The sequence below is a fragment of the Cornus florida genome, unplaced genomic scaffold (genome assembly GCF_030987335.1).
Source record: "Cornus florida cultivar Cherokee Brave unplaced genomic scaffold, ASM3098733v1 CherokeeBrave_3.0.0_Hap2_Chr08, whole genome shotgun sequence".
Taxonomy (NCBI): domain Eukaryota; kingdom Viridiplantae; phylum Streptophyta; class Magnoliopsida; order Cornales; family Cornaceae; genus Cornus; species Cornus florida.
In genome coordinates, this window is record NW_026775578.1 from 31127758 (window position 1) to 31146171 (window position 18414).

General features: G+C 38.0%; 2 protein-coding genes across 2 annotated transcripts; one reads left to right on the top strand and one right to left on the bottom strand.

Annotated features, from left to right (window-relative positions):
• Window positions 1-5182: 5182 nt before the first annotated feature.
• On the bottom strand, window positions 5183-6004 carry LOC132269987 (uncharacterized). The gene has a single exon (XM_059771213.1). It carries the CDS (start codon window positions 6002-6004, stop codon window positions 5183-5185), a length of 822 nt encoding a protein of 273 aa, XP_059627196.1.
• A 5156-nt stretch (window positions 6005-11160) lies between these two features.
• LOC132271105 (protein SEEDLING PLASTID DEVELOPMENT 1) lies at window positions 11161-16972 on the top strand. The gene is made up of 9 exons (XM_059772375.1): window positions 11161-11836; window positions 12134-12348; window positions 12813-12963; window positions 13070-13261; window positions 13612-13774; window positions 13890-14128; window positions 14406-14582; window positions 14662-14814; window positions 16494-16972. The coding sequence occupies exons 1-9, from the start codon at window positions 11348-11350 to the stop codon at window positions 16794-16796; spliced, it is 2082 nt and encodes a 693-aa protein (XP_059628358.1). The 5' UTR covers window positions 11161-11347; the 3' UTR covers window positions 16797-16972.
• Window positions 16973-18414: the final 1442 nt, after the last annotated feature.

The following is an 18414-nucleotide window of genomic DNA, read 5'->3' on the forward strand; positions in this document are numbered from 1 at the left end:
AATATCAGCTAGACTTCTTTTCATTATGGCCGATGTTGGTCGCGCTATTTTATTTTCTTCATGTAGCACTGCATCGGCCACATAAAATTTTACATTAAATGGCCGATTTATTTTCTTCCACAAATTTCTCTTCAACTTAACCTTTTTTAGTTTCCATCCCCGCTTTCTTTTCTTGAAATTTGGTTGAGGTTGAAGAGCTAAAAGAATTCTCTCAGCCAATAATGGTTCTGGCTGAGGATTAGATACCACTCTCGGCCAAGAATTCTGGTAATGTGGCCGATTTGATCCTCGGTTAATATGTTTCCATTCAGGGCAGCAACCATGTTCTATGAGAGCCTTGACATTTGGAATGGCTGATGGTGTCCTCTCGGTAACCTTAGGCTGATTCCCTTCACCAACCTTCCCTTTGGGAGCCTGGCCGATCACATTACTACCTGCGACGAAAAGATCATTGTCGACCCCAATGACTTCATCATCCGCTCCCTTTTTGGCCGATACGGTAGATGTTTGAGTGCCGGATGTGGCTGATTTTGGCTTATCTTTGATCATTTTTTCAATGATCTCTATTAAAATTTTGTTTGAAGATTCGGCTTGGCCATTTGCTTGAGCATAGTATGGTGTAGAGGCTGACATATGAATATTCATGTTGTGGCCGAATTGTAGTACATCAGTTGCCCTAAATACTGTTGCATTATCTGAAACAAGTGTTTCTGGAATCCCAAATCTGTGGATGATGTTTTGTTCCATGAAATTAATCACTGTTTGCTGATCAACCGCTTTGCAAGCCTTGGCCTCAACCCATTTAGTAAAATAATCTGTGGCAACAATCACCCGGTGATGGCCTTCGCTTGATGGTGGATTAATTTTACCAATAAGGTCAAGGCCCCAACCTCTGAATGGCCAAAGTTTGATTATTGGCTATAAATCTTTTGCTGGTACATTTTGAATGGCCCGTGTCTTTGACAAGCTTGACAACCTTTTGAGTAATCTATACAATCTTTTCTCATTCTCGGCCAATAATATCCATACCTGCGAATCAGCCATCTCATTTTAATCCCAGCTTGATGAGCCCCACAGCTGCCCTCATGTACCTCGGCCATAACCTGAAGTGATTCCTCCTTGCTTATACATTGTAGTAAGAGCCCATCTTCTAACCATTTTCTGTATAGATCCCCATTTAGAAGCACAAAGTTGATCGCTTTTCTTTTAATACTCCTATCAGCCTTGATGTTTGGATTTCGAAGAAACATTATAAATGGTATCCTCCAGTCATCGTCGGCCAAATCTTTTACATCAATTGTCCAAGTATCAAACAACATAGTATTTCTTAATTCGGCCGATGGCAAAGATCTTCGTGTTATCTTTATCAACTGATCTTCTATTCCGGCTAGTACTCTTATTCCAGAGGCTGCTTGGGCCATGCTGTTGGCCTCCTTATTCTGCCCTCTCGGCCAGAACTTAAGTTGAACATTATCAAATTAATTAATTAATGAAGTGGCCAGAGAATGAAACGGCCTTAATTGCCAACTTAGGCACTTAAAATCTTCAGAAATTTGGCTAAGGACTAAGTTTGAATCTCCCAAAATCTTTACATCTCTAATAGCCATTTCAATTAAAATCTTCAGGCTGATTATAAGCGCTTCATATTCGGCCTGATTATTTGAACATTTAAAATCTAAAAAGAAAGAGAATGAAGCCTTTCTGCCAGCTGGCGAAATAATAACAATACCTGCTCCTGCTCCATCAGCCGTGCTTGATCCATCAAACATCAAGATCCAAGGAGTTAAGAATATAGTTGATGACTCCAATTCATCATAAACCCATGGATCAATATCAGTTGAAGGATGATCGGCCAAAAAATCAGCCAGAACCCTTCCTTTTACTGATTTTTGTGGGACGTAGATAAATTTGAATTCCATTAAAGCTAAAGCCCACTTACCTATTCAACCAGTGATCAATGGCCTTGATAGCATATACTTGATCACGTTAGTCTGACAAAGAATGTAAACATCAACAGGCCGCATGTATACTCTCAACTTCATGACCGAATAGTACAAAGATAAACAAAGCTTCTCAATTGAGGAATATCTGCATTCTACATCAGTTAGTACTCTACTCAGGTAGTAGACAGCCTGCTCCTTTCCATGTTCATTGTCTTGTGCGAACATACTACCAATTGATTCTTCTGCGGCCGATAAATAAAGCTTTAACGGCCACTTCTTTCTTGGAGGCATTACAACCGGGGGGTTTGCCAAATACTCTTTTATTTTGTCAAAGCCTTCTGATGGGATTCATCCCAATGAAATTTCTCATGTGACTTTAATTTCACTAAAGTCGAAAAGACATGCACTCGGCCAGCATGGTTAGAAATAAATCTTCTAAGAAAACCTACCTGGCCAAGGAACCTTTGCACTTGTTTTTTTTTGGCTGGGGCCCTAGCATTTATAATAGCTTTGACCTTGTTCTGATCAACTTCAATACCTCGTTTGTGTACCAAGAACCCCAAGAAATTCCCGACTGAAACTCCAAATGCACACTTCAATGGGTTCATTTTCAATTTGTGAACCCTTATCCTTTCAAAGGCCCTTTTCAAGTGTTCCAAATGCTGTTTCTTGGCCGATGATTTCACAACTACATCATCTATATAAATTTCCGTGAATCGGCCAATCATATCATGAAAGATAGAATTCATTGCGCTTTGATAAATAGCCCCAGCATTTTTTAGGCCAAATGGCATCACAATCCACTCAAAAGTACCAATTGACCCAGGACATCTAAAAGCCGTTTTATGAACATCTTCCTCGGCTAAATAGATTTGATTATAACCTGAATGACCGTCCATAAAAGACAATATTTCATGCTTAGCGGCCGAATCAATAAGTTGATCGGCCACAGGCATTGGATATTCATCTTTTGGAGTGACATTATTTAAATTGCGAAAATCCACACAAACTCTAAGTTTGCCATTCTTCTTCATTACCGGAACAACATTAGACAGCCATTCAACATACCTAACTGTTCGAATAAATCCTGCCTTAAGAAGTCTCTCAATTTCTTCTTTAATTTTGAGCATTACTTCCAAAGACATCCTTCTTGGTGGTTGTTTATATGGCTGAAAATCTTTCTTGATCGGTAATCTATGTTCTACCAATTTTCTAGACAGGCCAGGCATCTCTTCATAACTCCAAGCAAAGCAATCCTTATATTCATTTAATAATTTAATTAAATCGGCCTGGAATTTAGGCTCAAGCAAAGCACTAACAAATAATGGCCGATTATCTTTTTTAGTACCAACATTTATTTCCAATAAAGGATCTTGCACCTCTGCTTTATTATCTTCCATCCTGGAAGGGGCTGACTCCAAATCTTCAAGTTTGATTGCATCCAGCTTTTCGAAACCTTCTTCAATTATATCGGCCGTGCTGGCCGATACCTCTTCATATAGCTGTTCTTCTCTGGCCAGTCTCTTCTCAGCTAGATATGCTTTCAGTCTTATGCAAGCGGCCCTGAAAGCTTGCCGCTTCTTTTCTTCATTGATTTTTTTATCCATCAGTAACATCTTCAATGTCCTTGATGGTCGACCTGAAAATATCAATTTTCGGCCGAGCTGCTTCTGACAATAATTCTTTAATATCAGCATTAATTAAATTATTCTTCATTGTTGCCGCTGTTGGTCGTCCCATCCTGTTAATGCCAACAAATTTGATAGGTACAACAGTTTCATCATAAAGTGCAGCCTCAGCCGAATACACCCTAGCTATAAAGGGTTTGTTATCGGCCTCAACAATTTTTACCTCATTTCCATCCCAAAAAATCAACATTTGATGCAAAGTTGATGGGATGCACATGTTAGGATGAATCCAATCTCAGCCTAAAAGGAGATTATAGGCCGCGGTTGAATCAATGATAAAGAAAGCCGTAAAGGATGTCTTACCGCCAATAGTAATTTCCAAAGGTAGAATACCTTTGGTGTTACTAGATCCTCCATTAGAACCACTGATGGCTACGTCGGTTGGAACTACATCGTCCATGGTTTTACCTAATTTCTTTAAAGTAGTTACTGGAATGACATTCACCACCGAACCATTGTCAACCAAAACCCTATTGATTGGCTGACCCTCAACCCATACTTTAACATACAACGGCCTCAACTGCTGTGTCATGGACAAAGGTGGTTTTTCGAAAATGATTTTATCGGCCTTAGATGGCTGATCCTGAGAGATCAATCCTATCCCGGCCGATGAACTTGTCGAATCGTTCTTAATTTATGAAGATTCAGCCTTTTCTTCCTGCTTAGCTGACTCAACATCCCTGTTCATCGTTGGTTCTATCCTTGCTTCAAACACAGAAGGCAAAACAAATACCATGTTACAATTTACCTTATCTGGGAGAGAACCAAAACGAATTCTGCACTTGGCCGCATTCTTTGGATCCTGGTCGGGCTGATCATCTTTTTCTTCATAAAAGCATGCCTTATTCTCAAAGGATGTAGCGACCTCCATGTCTTCAGCCACCACTGGTTCATTTTTTCTTTCTAGTTGATCATGGTCGATCTTGTCTTCTTTCCTTTTGAGTTCTGCATTTTTCCTTTGCATCCTCTTTTTTTGGGTACGTGTAGAAGGCTGCTTAGGAAACTTTGGGTGACTTACTCGAGTCCATCTGCCATGGTCAACCAAAGGAGGTCTAACCGTTCTTACACGGCTAGATTCTTCTCCTTTTTGAACCCATATTTCTGACTGAATTGTTGGTTTCCTTTTGAAACTAGGATAAAAATGTTGTTCTGGCAGGACTCTATCGGCCACCGATGACCGAATGATTCTCACTGCCCTCGGCCCATTTTCACTAAATATTGATCGATTGATTTCTTCGTGATTCTGTCTAGGCTGATGGCCTAATCTTTCATGGACACTGCGTTTTCTGGTTGATTGGAAATAGCCCTTCTTGTCTGAGTCATTCCTTCGGCCTTTGCAATTTGGACAACAACCATGGTTGATGAGGGCAATTTGAGCTTCTCTTAACTGAATTTCCAAGTCCTTAACTTTCTGCTCATCATTACTGGCCGATGAACTACCAAGAACTTTTGGTAATCTTTCATGTCTACCATTATCAGCAGCCTTTTCAGTTGCCAGGCTGATTGCATTGGTACTGACAATATTAGGAAATGGATCGCCATCGACCCCCATTACATCTGGCTTCTTTTCAGGAATTTCAATACACCTTCATCGATAGATTTCTGCAATACATTTCTAAATACATAGCAATTATTAGTAGTATGATTCCATGAATTATGAAATTTGCAGAACTCTCTTCCTTTTAAATCATTGGTCGATGGTATATTGTGTCCTTTTGGCAAAACGATTTGTTTGTCGGCCAACAAATGATCAAAAATTTGTTCTGTTTTGGCCAGATCAAACGTATAAACCTTACCAGTATCAGTCGTACCCTTCCTGGCCGATGAAGTCGATGGCTGAGTACTACTGGTGGATACATTTGGTTTTGTTAAAGCGTCGCATACATAAGGCTTCTTTAGAATGACTTCGGCTAAATTAGCTTCAAAATCTTCCTCTTCAACCACATCAGTTGAATAAACTTCATAGTTGGGGTCCCTATAGTACGTACCTTTAGAGGAATTTTTTCGTTCTTTCTCCTCTTTGAGAACCCACTCATACCTGGTAGCTTTCTCGGCCAGGTCATACATGTCACGAAATGGAACTTCTTCAAACCTCTTCCGAAGTTCAAAATCAAGGCCGTTCAAAGCCAAACGAATGTACTCCTGTTCTGGAAGAGGTACACAACATCTTAATCTTGCTCTCCTGAATCTTGCAATGAATGTCTCGACCGATTCACTAGGCAATTGACTTAGCCTGGATAAATCGGCCAGAGTAGGTTCTGTCTCCGTACGGTAGAACTGATTGTGGAATAATTCCTCCATCTGATTAAAAACTGGCGGCTGATTAGCCGCTGGTTGATAGCAATTCGGCCAATCATGTGGCTGATTAGCCATATTCTGCCCCCCGAGCCCTACCTGTGGTGGCACATGAGTATACAGTGGGTTCGGTGGCCTCCACCTGATCTGATTGCCCCCCGAGTTCAAAGGCATCCGAGGAGGGTTTGTGGAATTACCTGTGGCCGCGAACCTGCTATTGGTGGCTGATTAGAACCTGCCAACGTAGGCTGAGGATAGCTTTCTGCCCAGGTGAGTAGCGTATGAACCGGCTGACTTGATGTTGCACCTGGTTGGAGTGTCACTACTGGCGGCCACGGCTGTGATGTTTCAATGGCCCTCTCTGGCTGAGCAGCTTGTGATAGATTCGGCTGAGAAGCCGATTCCTGATTGTTGGAGCTACTAGCTTGAGTCGACTTGTTCAAAATAAAGGCTGAGAGTTGGGACATATTTTCATGCAAGTCGTTGTAGCGTGCTCCCATCCTTCCCATTGCATCTACCAAGGAGCTAACCTGTGCTTGAAGTATGGCTAACTCATCAGTAGGACCTGCTGCAGAGTTCTTAGCCTGTACTAGCTGATCGCCTTCCTCCAAATCTTCATCAGTAACCACGGCCTTAGAATTTTTTGTGGGCCGCGGCATATTTGCCTCTTTTATAACACTCTAGTAGTGGTCCCACCGGGCGTGCCAAAACGTGTTCGCGAGGTTTTTGTTCCCTACGCCAGTCGATGGACTCTTCGCGGGCGTGCCAGAGTATTTGTACAAAATACCCAAAATATGTAATTGAACACCAGCCTATCTCTTTTTCCGATGGCTGACTCTCAGGCGATTGTGTGGGAGAGAGACTAGTAAGAACTCCCAGCAAAGTTCTTTTTATGTCTTGTTTGTAGCAAGGACTTTTTAGAATGTCTAAAGAAATGTAACGGCTGATGAATGTTTGAATGGATGGAATGGCCGAGTGAAGACAGGCGGTAAGAACTTAATCAATCGCCGGCCGAACGTGATGGCGAGAACTTAATCAATCGCCACCAGCCAAACACAATGGCAAGAATTTAATCAATCGCCACTGAAACGTGATAGCAAGAATTTAATCAATTGCCATCAGCCAAGTAATGACAAGAATTTAATCAATTGTTACTACGATTCAATGGCAAGAATTTAATCAATTGCCATTGAATTGAAAGCCTAACTAAAATTGCGTAATTAAAATTGGCATAATTGAAATTGAAAGAAAGTAAATAGCTGAATCGAAATAGTTGACGAGGATCTAATCAATTGCCATTAAATTGAAATAAAGAAATTGATAGGAAAATGACGTAGAGTCAATTGAAAACATTTTTAGTTGAAATGCATGTTTTGTGGTGGTGCTGGACGAATTGGAAATGGAATACAATACTTCTATTAATAAAAGTTCTATCTCAACTTATTTTCCTAATTAATTGCCAGAAAATTTCTTTGCTCCTTGATTTTCTTCACTTTATTACTCAAACTAAACCACGTTCCAGTAGTCTTTTGCATCTCTTCCCTTCTTGCTTCAATAGGAAAGTTCTTGCTGAAATCTCTCCTTGATCCAGTCAAATGCAAGTTGTCGAGAAATATGCTGAAAAGTTGCTGGAAAGTTGCTAACTTTTAGCAACTCCTTTCCTTAAGTTAGGCTAAAAACTTCCCTTAAATGGCTGGAAGACCATTCATAACTTTTGCCTAAATTATCCCTCACGTGACGGCCTCTCCTTTGAATTCCTTATTCCTTTGCAACGAAATTCCTATTTCATAAGAATCTCATTCCAACTAAATCTCTTCTATCCAACCTGAAATAATATATTTAAATTAACTCAAATATTAATTACCAAATTTCAGCAACAACCTTATTGGATAAGGTAGCTAAATTCCTAGATTTTCTCCTCTTGTTTCTCAATTGGCCGACTTTTCTTGAAACCATACTAAACAAGTGTCGGCCCATCGCTTGTCCGGTGGCTGCCAGTTTTTTGTGCCAACAGCTTCTAAAGGGAAATTGGTGAGGGCATGGAAATCCATGGTGGCAATGGATGGATGGCTGGCTAATCATGGTGATACCTCCAAAGGGAAAAATGCAATTAAAATTCGTCAAGCAAATAGACAGTAGTTAATCAAAAGATTGCAATTAAAATTAAGTGACAATAATTGTAATTGTTTATACATAGTATGCAGCAGGATTAGAGAACACAACATCCTCTAATTAATAACACGCATTAGGGAAGACAGACACTGGGAAAAGGGGGCGGGCAGAGTAACTTAGGAGGAGGGCACAAAACAAGAAGTGAGGTACAATTCACTGACGAGCCCGCTGATGTTGAGAGGCGGAATGTGGATCTAATTGTGGTTAGACAACTGAAATCATCAGAAACTTCAACTATACACACGGCCACATATTGTTCATCTGGTACAGAAATCTCTTCTCTGGTCTCGATGAGACAGAATCTATGCAAAGCAGAATGAAGATTCAGAGTCGTCCCAGTCCACTGGCGGCGATGTAAACTCTGGAAATCCAAGAAACAGAGGAGTAGATATAGCAAATACACCCTCCTCATCCTCAGGCCATTCGACCGGGTACGCAACCAAGCCGCAATCTGTATAAGAATAAATCACACCATCAACAAACTCAGCCTTTCCCAAGAAGGGGTAGTATTTTGTGTCTTCTGACACCACCAATTTCTCCCACTTGTTGTTACTTGACGATGAATTAGTAGAACCAGAGAATTTCCAGTAGAGAAATTCATTACCGGCACAACCGCCATTCCCATTTGCAACCGAAATAACCAGAAAATTGTTAACCACCGCATAACCTCCCACGAACATAGACCTCTGCAACTGATACTGAGGAGGTAAGCGTAATTGAAATTGCAACGAAGCAGAATTGAATGAAGCAGATTCCCATTCCAGCGTTTTACAGTTAAAGCACTCGAGTCCTGGTTGTGAGACCTCCACTGAAGTCAACATACGTTGTCCATAAACATAAAGTTTACCACCGGCGGCCATGGCTACAGGGAATGGCTTTGCTGCAAGCGGTGATGATGATGGTGAATCCACCGGCAACGCGGTGAGTTGTTGAGTTAGAGTATTGAATATATGAAGCGGAGCCTGGGAGGAGCCTCTGTCGCGGCCCTGCCCCAGCCCACCGGAATAGCTACCAACTAAATATATGTATTATGATCCACCATGTCGCAAGCCACGTCTGAAAACCATGGATCAAGGTACTTCTTCCAATCAAACACATCAACTATTCGATCTTTAGCCTTGGTGTGATCCCCAATTACTTCTCCGTTCCTCCCGAGTTCTATCTTAAATATAGCGGCCGAGTACGCAGAAGAATAATCCAATTGGCCAACGACGTACACTACCCACCTTACCTCCTCCTCCTCAACTACCACCGGCACTGGCGGTGCCTCCGTCGTCGTTAATTTGATCTTCTTCGTCGCTGATGTGACTTCCATCACGATGCAGACAACTTGAGATTTGTTAACTCAACAACAACAACGAAAGGAAGAAACAGAGTTGAGTGATAAAATAGAGGGATCAATCTGACGAACAAAACAATAGAAACCCCTAATTAAATAGAACACATGCGAAACCCTAATGATCATAGGAGAGGAAGCCCGTGTGGAATTTGATTAGAATTAGGAATGATAGAATGAATAAGAGATAGGATTATTATATGGAATTCCAAAACAACTACAAAATCTATGAATTTAAAAACTTTACTAAAAGATATGGATTACAAATTTACAATAATTTTTCTCACTTCTCACTCCTCCACATCCATGTGGCATAACACATTCATAAAATCTAAACACAACTAAACCATATAAAAAAAACAATCAACATTTGTTTTATATGAAATTGAGAAAGAAACTGAAGTTACCATCAAAATTGACATCTTTAATAAAATTTCTTAATAAAACTATAAGTACTTTAATAACAAAAAATAAAATTTTTAAAATTATAAAAGAATTTTATCTTTGGACTGAAATGAATCTTTTTTAACTTATATTTTAAAAAATTGTTTAAGCAAATAAAAATAGTCTAAATTCTTTCCAATGCACGGGTACTCGGTGGTGCATTAGAGACTACTAGAATCAAAATTATAGTAACGAGGCTCATTATTAAGGAACTCGAATCTTCTCCGGTGGAACTGGAAAACTTGTTCCGTCAAGTTTGGAATGCACCTTCTAAAATAATTAGGTTATTTTGTAAGAGGCCTTCCAAACTTGACCGAATAGAAATTACCAAACTTGACTGAATAGAAATTACTTTTCACAAGAGAAATTTTCTTCTCATTATTAAGTTGATTTGTTGCTAATGGACGACAAGTATGCATTACTAGAAAGAACTTTATCTAAAATTTGAACCCTATATTTTGTACAAGTCCTTAACTTATTTCTTAGTCCATCGAATCCCAGTCCTGCTACGTTGAAAATGGTTTCAGAAGATGCCTAATAGGTTGGGGAAAGGGTGTGGGTGAAAAATCCGCACAATTTTATGTGGAGACAGGAAGGTACAACACCCTATTTATGTTACAAAATTATCATGAAATGGCTGTTCTTCATTAAAAATATATATATACTATACTAAATGAATTGTTTATTGGATGCCATCCTGAATTGGGATGGAAAGACGGAAAGGAGTGATTCCACTTGGATTTAAGTGTCAACTCAATCATATGGTATGATATTTTTTGTTTTGGATTCGAACTCGTACGATTTTGTTCTTGAATTTTAACTTAGAAAGTTTCGTACCAATTAGAGATAACACCACATGAGTACTTTACTTTTTCCTTATCCAAGTGATAGTCTATCAGTGTCTCGTACTCACCCACAGCATATCCCCTCGTAAAATTGCCACACTCGAGCCCATAAGTTATTTTTGAAAAGTATGAATATGCTATCTTTGTGCCACTGAGACGTTTGATAAAAAAGAAAGAAAGAATGGTGTTACAAACTCTATTGGAACATCAATTCAAAGGCGCGACATCATTTTAGGCTTAGACTCAAAATAGAGTTGAATTTCAATTTAATGTGTTACGTGCGGTATAGCACATTGCAAATTTGCAACACCAACCACGGAGAGTTGAGAAGTCTTCCAAGCAGTTAGCAAAGACGCCAACCCAACTAACATATGTGGTCAGGACCAGTCCCCAAGTGGTTCAAGTCGACAGCTTCAACGGTCGTTAACAGTTTGCTGTTTCTACACCCCTTTGGCGGGACCACCGACGGCTCCAAGTCCAATAACAAAGGAGATCCCAACGAATCTTCTTTTATCTTCCTCATCATCTCTCCTTCTTCACCACCATTGTTTCCCACAACAAACCAATCATATAAACAGACACGAACTCAAACCCACATAGATACAACACGCATATGGTAAAAATATGAGAGCTTTGAATTCATATTTTTTGCTCATTGATCTCCACAGCTCATGGCACTCAGCCAACCAAATTCCAACCACCACGTTCGCTTATCTCCAAAAGTCCAGCTTGGCCACTTCTTTCTCTGGGGCATTTCGTCGATCAGGTCATCGGCGTAATGGCATTTCATCGTCGAGCTCTCCAGTTCCATCGATTCGGTCCCCGGAGATCCGCAGACCGCGGGATCGGTCGTCCACCGGAAATGGGTTGTCGTTGGTTTCTTCAAATTTGGCTTCCACTTCTCGGCCGGAGGGGGTTTCGGAGCTCGACTTGTTTCTCGAGTTGGTGCCTTCGAGGATGAGGAATGAGCTGTTTGTGCATCCCGAGATCGAGGAATTGATTGAAGTGGTGATGGATTTGGGTAGGAAGCCTCTTGCTAGGTTTCCTTTAGGTGATTGGGATATCTCGCAACAGCCTGTAAAGCTCGAAGATCTACATCACGCGATATCAAAGGTAATTTGGGAGAATTGTGAAGGTTAATTCAACAATCACTATTTTATATGAAACCAGTCTAAGTAAATTATATCAAAATGCCTTTTTTGTCTTTGATTAAGTTGAATTTAACACAGACAGCTACATTTCCTACATTAGATTATTATTTTATTGTTGGGAGGTCAATCTTAGTGTTGATCCTATTTGAGACTAATATCCACGGACTGTTTTGAATATTTAATTATGCTTTTAATTTGTGCTATCTTTACAGTGGTAGAATTTTAAGGATTTCAATGTAAAGTTACTTGATTTATTCAGGTTGGTGAGTTTTCGGATGACAACCGTTCAGGTATTGATCACTCTCTACATCGTATAAGTGCTATAAGAAACCGGAAACTGCAAGTTATCGGCCTCACTTGCCGTGTGGGTCGTGCTGTATCTGGAAGTGCTGAAATTATAAGTGACTTAGTTGAAGGGGGAGGTTCCATCTTGGTTATAGGACCTCCAGGGGTTGGCAAAACAACATTAATCAGGTATATAAAGTTGTTTTCCTTTGCAAACCCCAGCACAAGTTTCCCGTTGACAGTACAGAACAGTTTTTTGTGAATAGTTCCATTAATCAACTACCATTTTGTGTGTTTTGGGAACTTTGAGCTATGGTTGTATTTCCTATAATTATTTGTGTTCTCTAATGTTGTCTATGGCTTATTAAGCCTTGTGGAAAGGACTTTCTGCTGTTGTCATTGTTAATATTTAATGCCACTTAGTTCAACTCGTGGAGGCAAATAAATGAGAGAATAAATTAGAGGTAATTTAGTTGATAATTTTTGTTGACTTTCAGATAGCTGAAATTAGACATCTTTCGTTTACCCAATTAAAAGAATAAGCTTTTTTTTGCTATTATTCTTCAGTCTTTACTTTTAGCATCAAGACTGTACTTAGCTTCATATTAGAACTTCGAAAACTTAAATCATTTGATGAGGCTTTGTTTGTCCAGAGAAATAGCTAGAATGTTGGCGGATGAGCACAAGAAACGTGTTGTCATTGTTGATACATCAAACGAGATAGGAGGTGATGGGGATGTCCCTCATTCTGGAATAGGTCGTGCAAGAAGGATGCAAGTCCCAAATGTTAATATGCAGCATAATGTAAATGCTGAACCTAATCCCTTTTTCTTTCGTTGTTGCCGTGTTGCACAGCTTGAATAAGCTACTAATATAGTTCATTGAAAATTCTTGCTGCTATATGGTGCAGGTGATGATTGAAGCTGTGGAAAATCATATGCCCGAAACTATTATAATCGATGAAATCGGAACAGAGCTTGAAGCATTGGCTGCCAGTACAATAGCTCAGAGAGGAGTTCAGCTTGTTGGAACAGCACACGGAATGACTATAGACAACGTATTAAAGAATCCCTCTCTGCAGATCCTTGTTGGTGGCATAGAGGTCCAAAGATACACTGTTGTCTTTCAGTTTACATTTACCCCTAATTAGTGATACATAATCCAACTACAATTTGTTTGTTTCTTTGTTTTATTATTATTATTATTATTATTATTTTGGTGTGGTGGTGGTGGGTGGGGGTTGGGGGGGGTTAGTTTTTTGCTTTGTTCCTTTAATGTAAGTGCAAATTTTTTGCTGACAGGTGGTATCAAATTTTAAGAGAATTATTAGATTGTGTATAGTCATTCAAAATTGCAATTTATGCAAATAAAAATCGGGATAGGATTTATAAACATAATCCTTTCTGTTCCGAGGACTGTAGACTGATGAAATCAGTTCATTCATTTTCACAGAGTGTTACTCTCAGTGATGAGGAAGCAAGGAGAAGGAAGGTGCAGAAGACAATTCTTGAGAGAAAAGGGCCTCCTACATTTACATGCGCCATTGAGTTGATTTCTAGAACTGAGTGCCGTGTTCATCACAGATTGGATGCAACTGTAGATGCTATACTGGCAGGTATTCGGAACCTTTTAAAAAAGTTTTCTGATGTAATATAGCGTCTGCATACTTGTTTTAAAATTGAGATTGTGATCACTGGTTAACCTTGATTAGAAGTTTTTCTGGGTTATAGGGAAATCCCCACTATTTGAAGTCCGTTGCATGGAGGATGAAGCTAATAATTCTTTGAAGTCTACTACAACAACCAAAACGGACCATCTACAAGATTATGAGCTTACTAATAATGAAGAGAGAAGAACTGAAACAGAGTCTGATGGGGAAGATGGGGATTATCATGCCAATACCAAGAAATTGAGCGTTATTAGATCTGTGAGCAACAGGAGCTCACCATTGTACGTTTATCCTTGTAAGGTAAATTACTTGAGGTTTCATGCTCATTTGTTCCTTTTCTGTCTTCTTCCACGTTATATGTCGTCCAAGAATACAGGAATAAATTAAAACCTACATTACAATGTTTAAGATGTGATGTGTTCAGAATTCTTAAATTATTTAGTCATACACAATATTATATGGTTACACATTTTAATATATAGTTGAAGTTTTTGACAATGGCCTTAAGAATATAGATCTTGCACTTAGTTATGAAGGCTAAACAAAGTTGATCTGATTCCATGTTTGCGTGTTTCAGATCCTGGAAGCTGATCTACTACAAGTAGCAATGGTAATGGGGCTTGAGGATGATATAGACGTGACTGATGACATTGGAGCAGCAGATGCTATTCTAGCATCCAGTTCTGAAATGAAGCAGAACCCCTGGATTCGTGGTGTATCTAAATACCACCAATTGCCTGTATTTGTTATCAAGGTATCCTCCTATTCTGTTAGATAGATTGATTAGCATATGCTTTTCCAACCAGATGCTAATATTCTAAAAATACATGTAGTCAAATACCATGGCACAAATGGTAAAGGCAGTCCGCATGATTCTCGAGATGGATTCCATTGGTTCTATATCAAGGAAGCCACTCAAAAATTTTGAAATTGAAGATGATGCACCAAAGAAAAAACCATCCTTGGAGGAGATTGATGCCTTGGAGGTGCATCTTCTTTCCCTTTCTATCTTCTGTTCTCTATTATTTCCATGTTTTTGTTAATATTAAAAAAAGCAAGGCAATCGGTTAAAGTGGATTAATTTTAATGTAACTTAGGAATCTAACGTACCTTAGCAGGGATCAAAATTGACAGATGGATCATTCCAATGTGTTACCAAAACCCATATGCTATTAGATGGTAATTGGTTTATGGCTTACATAGTCGAGAGAACAATCTTCTTGCCAAGAACTACCTCATAGCCATATCCGAATCCCTATAGGAAATATAAGAAGATGGATTATTTAGTTTGCACAAAAGTTAGGGATAAAGGACCTGTTTTACTTTAATGGCTTTAGATTTGGAAATCAAACCTTCATTGCACTATGTTTAGATTGTAGCTAATCTATTAAGATAGATATTAAGGGAATCAAATTGTCATCAAGGGAAATTGATTTTTCAGTTCTTAAGTTAATGTTACGATTTATCATCATCATCATTTGTTATCTAATCCCAAATTGTCAACTAGTTCAGATCAAACATTTGGGCAAAATGTTGCTTGTATACATGTACTTGAGATCATCATGCTTGTTGCATTATTAAACTGAAAAAGAAAAAATTGTGAACCAGATAGTATTACTGATTTTTCATGAATAAATTCAATGTTGCAGTATCTGTTGGCAGTTGAAAAAATAGATCATGTTTTTCCTATAACAAGCTTGTCCCAAATATTACTCTCTTCTGTTCTTTCTCTATTTATTTTATTTATCAACAATTCTTAGCTTTATATGTCTCATAATTTTAATTCAGCTTATCCTAGTTTTCTCTAACTTCATTGTCTTGAAAGCATCTGTTTCTCAATGGCATGGAAATTATATTAGCCTTCTTAAGCTTATATAGACACATTTAAGTTTTCATGCATTTATGCAAAACAATGTAAATATAATCAGTTTTAACTATGGTCCATCACCGTCTAATTCCCAGTCGAGATGATTTAGGCATTTAATGTATGAAACTCAGTATCATCGGACTTCTCAGATGAGCAAGGCTTTTTAAACATTTGCCTAATCTTCCTGGTTCTAAATATATTTGTGCCAACAGCCCCAAGTAGTTGCACTAGGCGGTTGATTGCCATTGCTTATGCAAATCTGTTATACACCTTAAAAAGTTGATCAGAATCCTCCGCCTCTTTTACATGTCTTGGAGAAACCACTAGGAAATACCAGTTTTTCTGGCTTGTAAGTGAACCTACTTCCATTGTGTCTATAGGTGAGGCTAATAGATTATCTTGCCAGCTTCTTAGCCTGGACCAACTCTCAGGCCTCACTTTACTAAGCTCCCCCTTTTGGTCTCTCAATTTGCTGCTTTTTAATTTCTCGGGCTACCTTATTGTGAATTTTGGCCTTCCTTTCCCCACTAATCTCTTTTAACTATGAAAAAAAAAAATGGAAAAGTGTGTAAACCTAAAGAGTGTACTAGGAAATACCATGTGTACTGATTTGTACTTTGTAATCATCTGCACCATCTGCTTCAACAACTGGTTTTGTTTTTCTATCTGAAAGTATTAAATGGTCGCTTTGTTAATTGGACAATAATTTTTTCCTTCTAGTTAATCGTTCACAACTATTGTAACGAATAATCTATTTCAGCTTTTTACACTGATTTATCCCTTTTTTGTTACTGATAGGAGGTTCGCCTTGCTATTGAGTATATTGTGATTCCTGGTGGTGAGCCCGTAGAACTTCTCCCCCGACGCTCTGAGATAGTTGCCCGGCAGCTTGAGCTTGTGGAAAGTTATCAGCTCGCTGCAGAGAATTCAGGCACCGAGCTAAACCCAAGGTTGCAGATCCTTCCCCAGAAGCTACACAAGAAGACTTCTGTAAAGCACTCCAAATCTGGTGCAAGTTCACAGAAGGATGCTAACCTCAAGTCACTAACTGGTGGTGGTGGAGCTACTAGTGTTGCTCGGCTGCCACTTTTGCCCGAATAGCTCAAATATATATCTCTAATTGTAAATGTGTTTCAACCTCGAGTTGATTCATGTACAGTCTTGTAAATTATGTGTATCTTATCCTCTCACCATTCAACCTTGTTGAATATTTGCGTAATTGAGCCATTGGCTCCATTCTTCATCAATGATGACAAATAAGTTTTCTCGACGACAAATTTGTTATTAGATTTGCACATTAGCATCTAATTTATGTCTCGGTCTGTTTAAAAAATGCAGGTTTGTGGTGTCAAAAATGGTTAGATCATTATGATCTTTAAAGACACCCCTTTTGTTTTGTTATGTTTTTTGTCCATACAAGCATAAGAGAACTATGTCAGCCATGAGTGTGATATCACTGTGAGTTTGGTGTCTTCAACAATTGAATCAAAGACACACTCATATTCTTTTGATAGTTTGGTGTCTTCAACAATCGAATCAAAGACGCACTCGTATGCTTTTGATTCAATAACTGAACTTGCTAGTTCATGTCAGAGGGTTCTCATGATAGTTTTGTCTAAACTACAAATAGCTAAATTTTTAAGGGTCCGTTTGGTTAGACGGAAATTTATGATGGAAAGTGAAAGTGAAAGAAAGTGAAGTGAAATAAAGGAAAATCCAGTTTCCTACATGCATTTGGTTAGCAAGAAAATTTTTCAATAAAGTTGTGGGAAAATATTATTTTATTAGTTTGGATAGCATGAATGGGAAAAGAAAATGATTTACTTACCAAAACTACCCTCATGATTTCAAAAATTGAAAAATAAATTAATTTTGTGTTGGATGAATCATCTTTATACCCAATTATTTATATTAATTTTTAGCAATTAAATAATAAAATAATGGATTAATAATAATAATTATTATTATTTATATTCATATTTAAATTAGACAAACTAAGGAGGACTACATTTTAGTTGTCAAATTCTTTTTATTTTCTGTTTTCAATAATAATTATTTATATTTATATGTAGAATATAATTCATTTATCATAACATACTCATGTTTTATCATAAAATAGTGGATTAATAATAATAATAATAATTATTATTATTATTCATATTTAAATTAGAAAAACTAGGAGGACTGCATTTTAGTTGCCAGATTTTTTTATTTTGTGTTTTCAATAATAATTATTTATATTTATATGTAGAATATAGTTCATTTATGATAACACATACTCATATTTTATTGAATTATTAAATATATCTTTTTTTAAGCTCCCTCGAAGAAACATTAAATGCAACTCTAGGATAAAAATTGTCATGCAAAAGTAACATATTTTTATAATTCACGCATAATAATTTTATGGTTCATGCATAATTTATCAGTTCCCTTTCATATTTTTTATGAATATGAACCACTTCTATGCAAATTTTTCTTTGCAAAAATCACACAGTATAAAATTCAATTCAGTTCAAAGCTGTATAGATAGTAAAAAATAAATATTATATGGATTTCCATTCATGTGAAATTGTTATGTCATATAAATAGTATGATGATTCAAATTAATCTCTTCCCATATCTCTATTGAAATATTGATAAAAATTAAAAGTTATATTATTTAATATTCTACCATTCCACTCCTAATTTATTTCCAAAAATTTTAGATAACGATGTA

Coding starts and splice junctions, on each gene's coding strand:
- LOC132269987 (XM_059771213.1), bottom strand. CDS start 6,004: ATGGCTAATCAGCCACATGATTGGCCGAATTGCTATCAACCAGCGGCT.
- LOC132271105 (XM_059772375.1), top strand. CDS start 11,348: ATGAGAGCTTTGAATTCATATTTTTTGCTCATTGATCTCCACAGCTCA. Junction 12,349..12,812: donor GGCAAAACAACATTAATCAG/GTATATAAAGTT, acceptor TTGTTTGTCCAG/AGAAATAGCTAGAATGTTGG. Junction 14,583..14,661: donor TGCCTGTATTTGTTATCAAG/GTATCCTCCTAT, acceptor AAATACATGTAG/TCAAATACCATGGCACAAAT.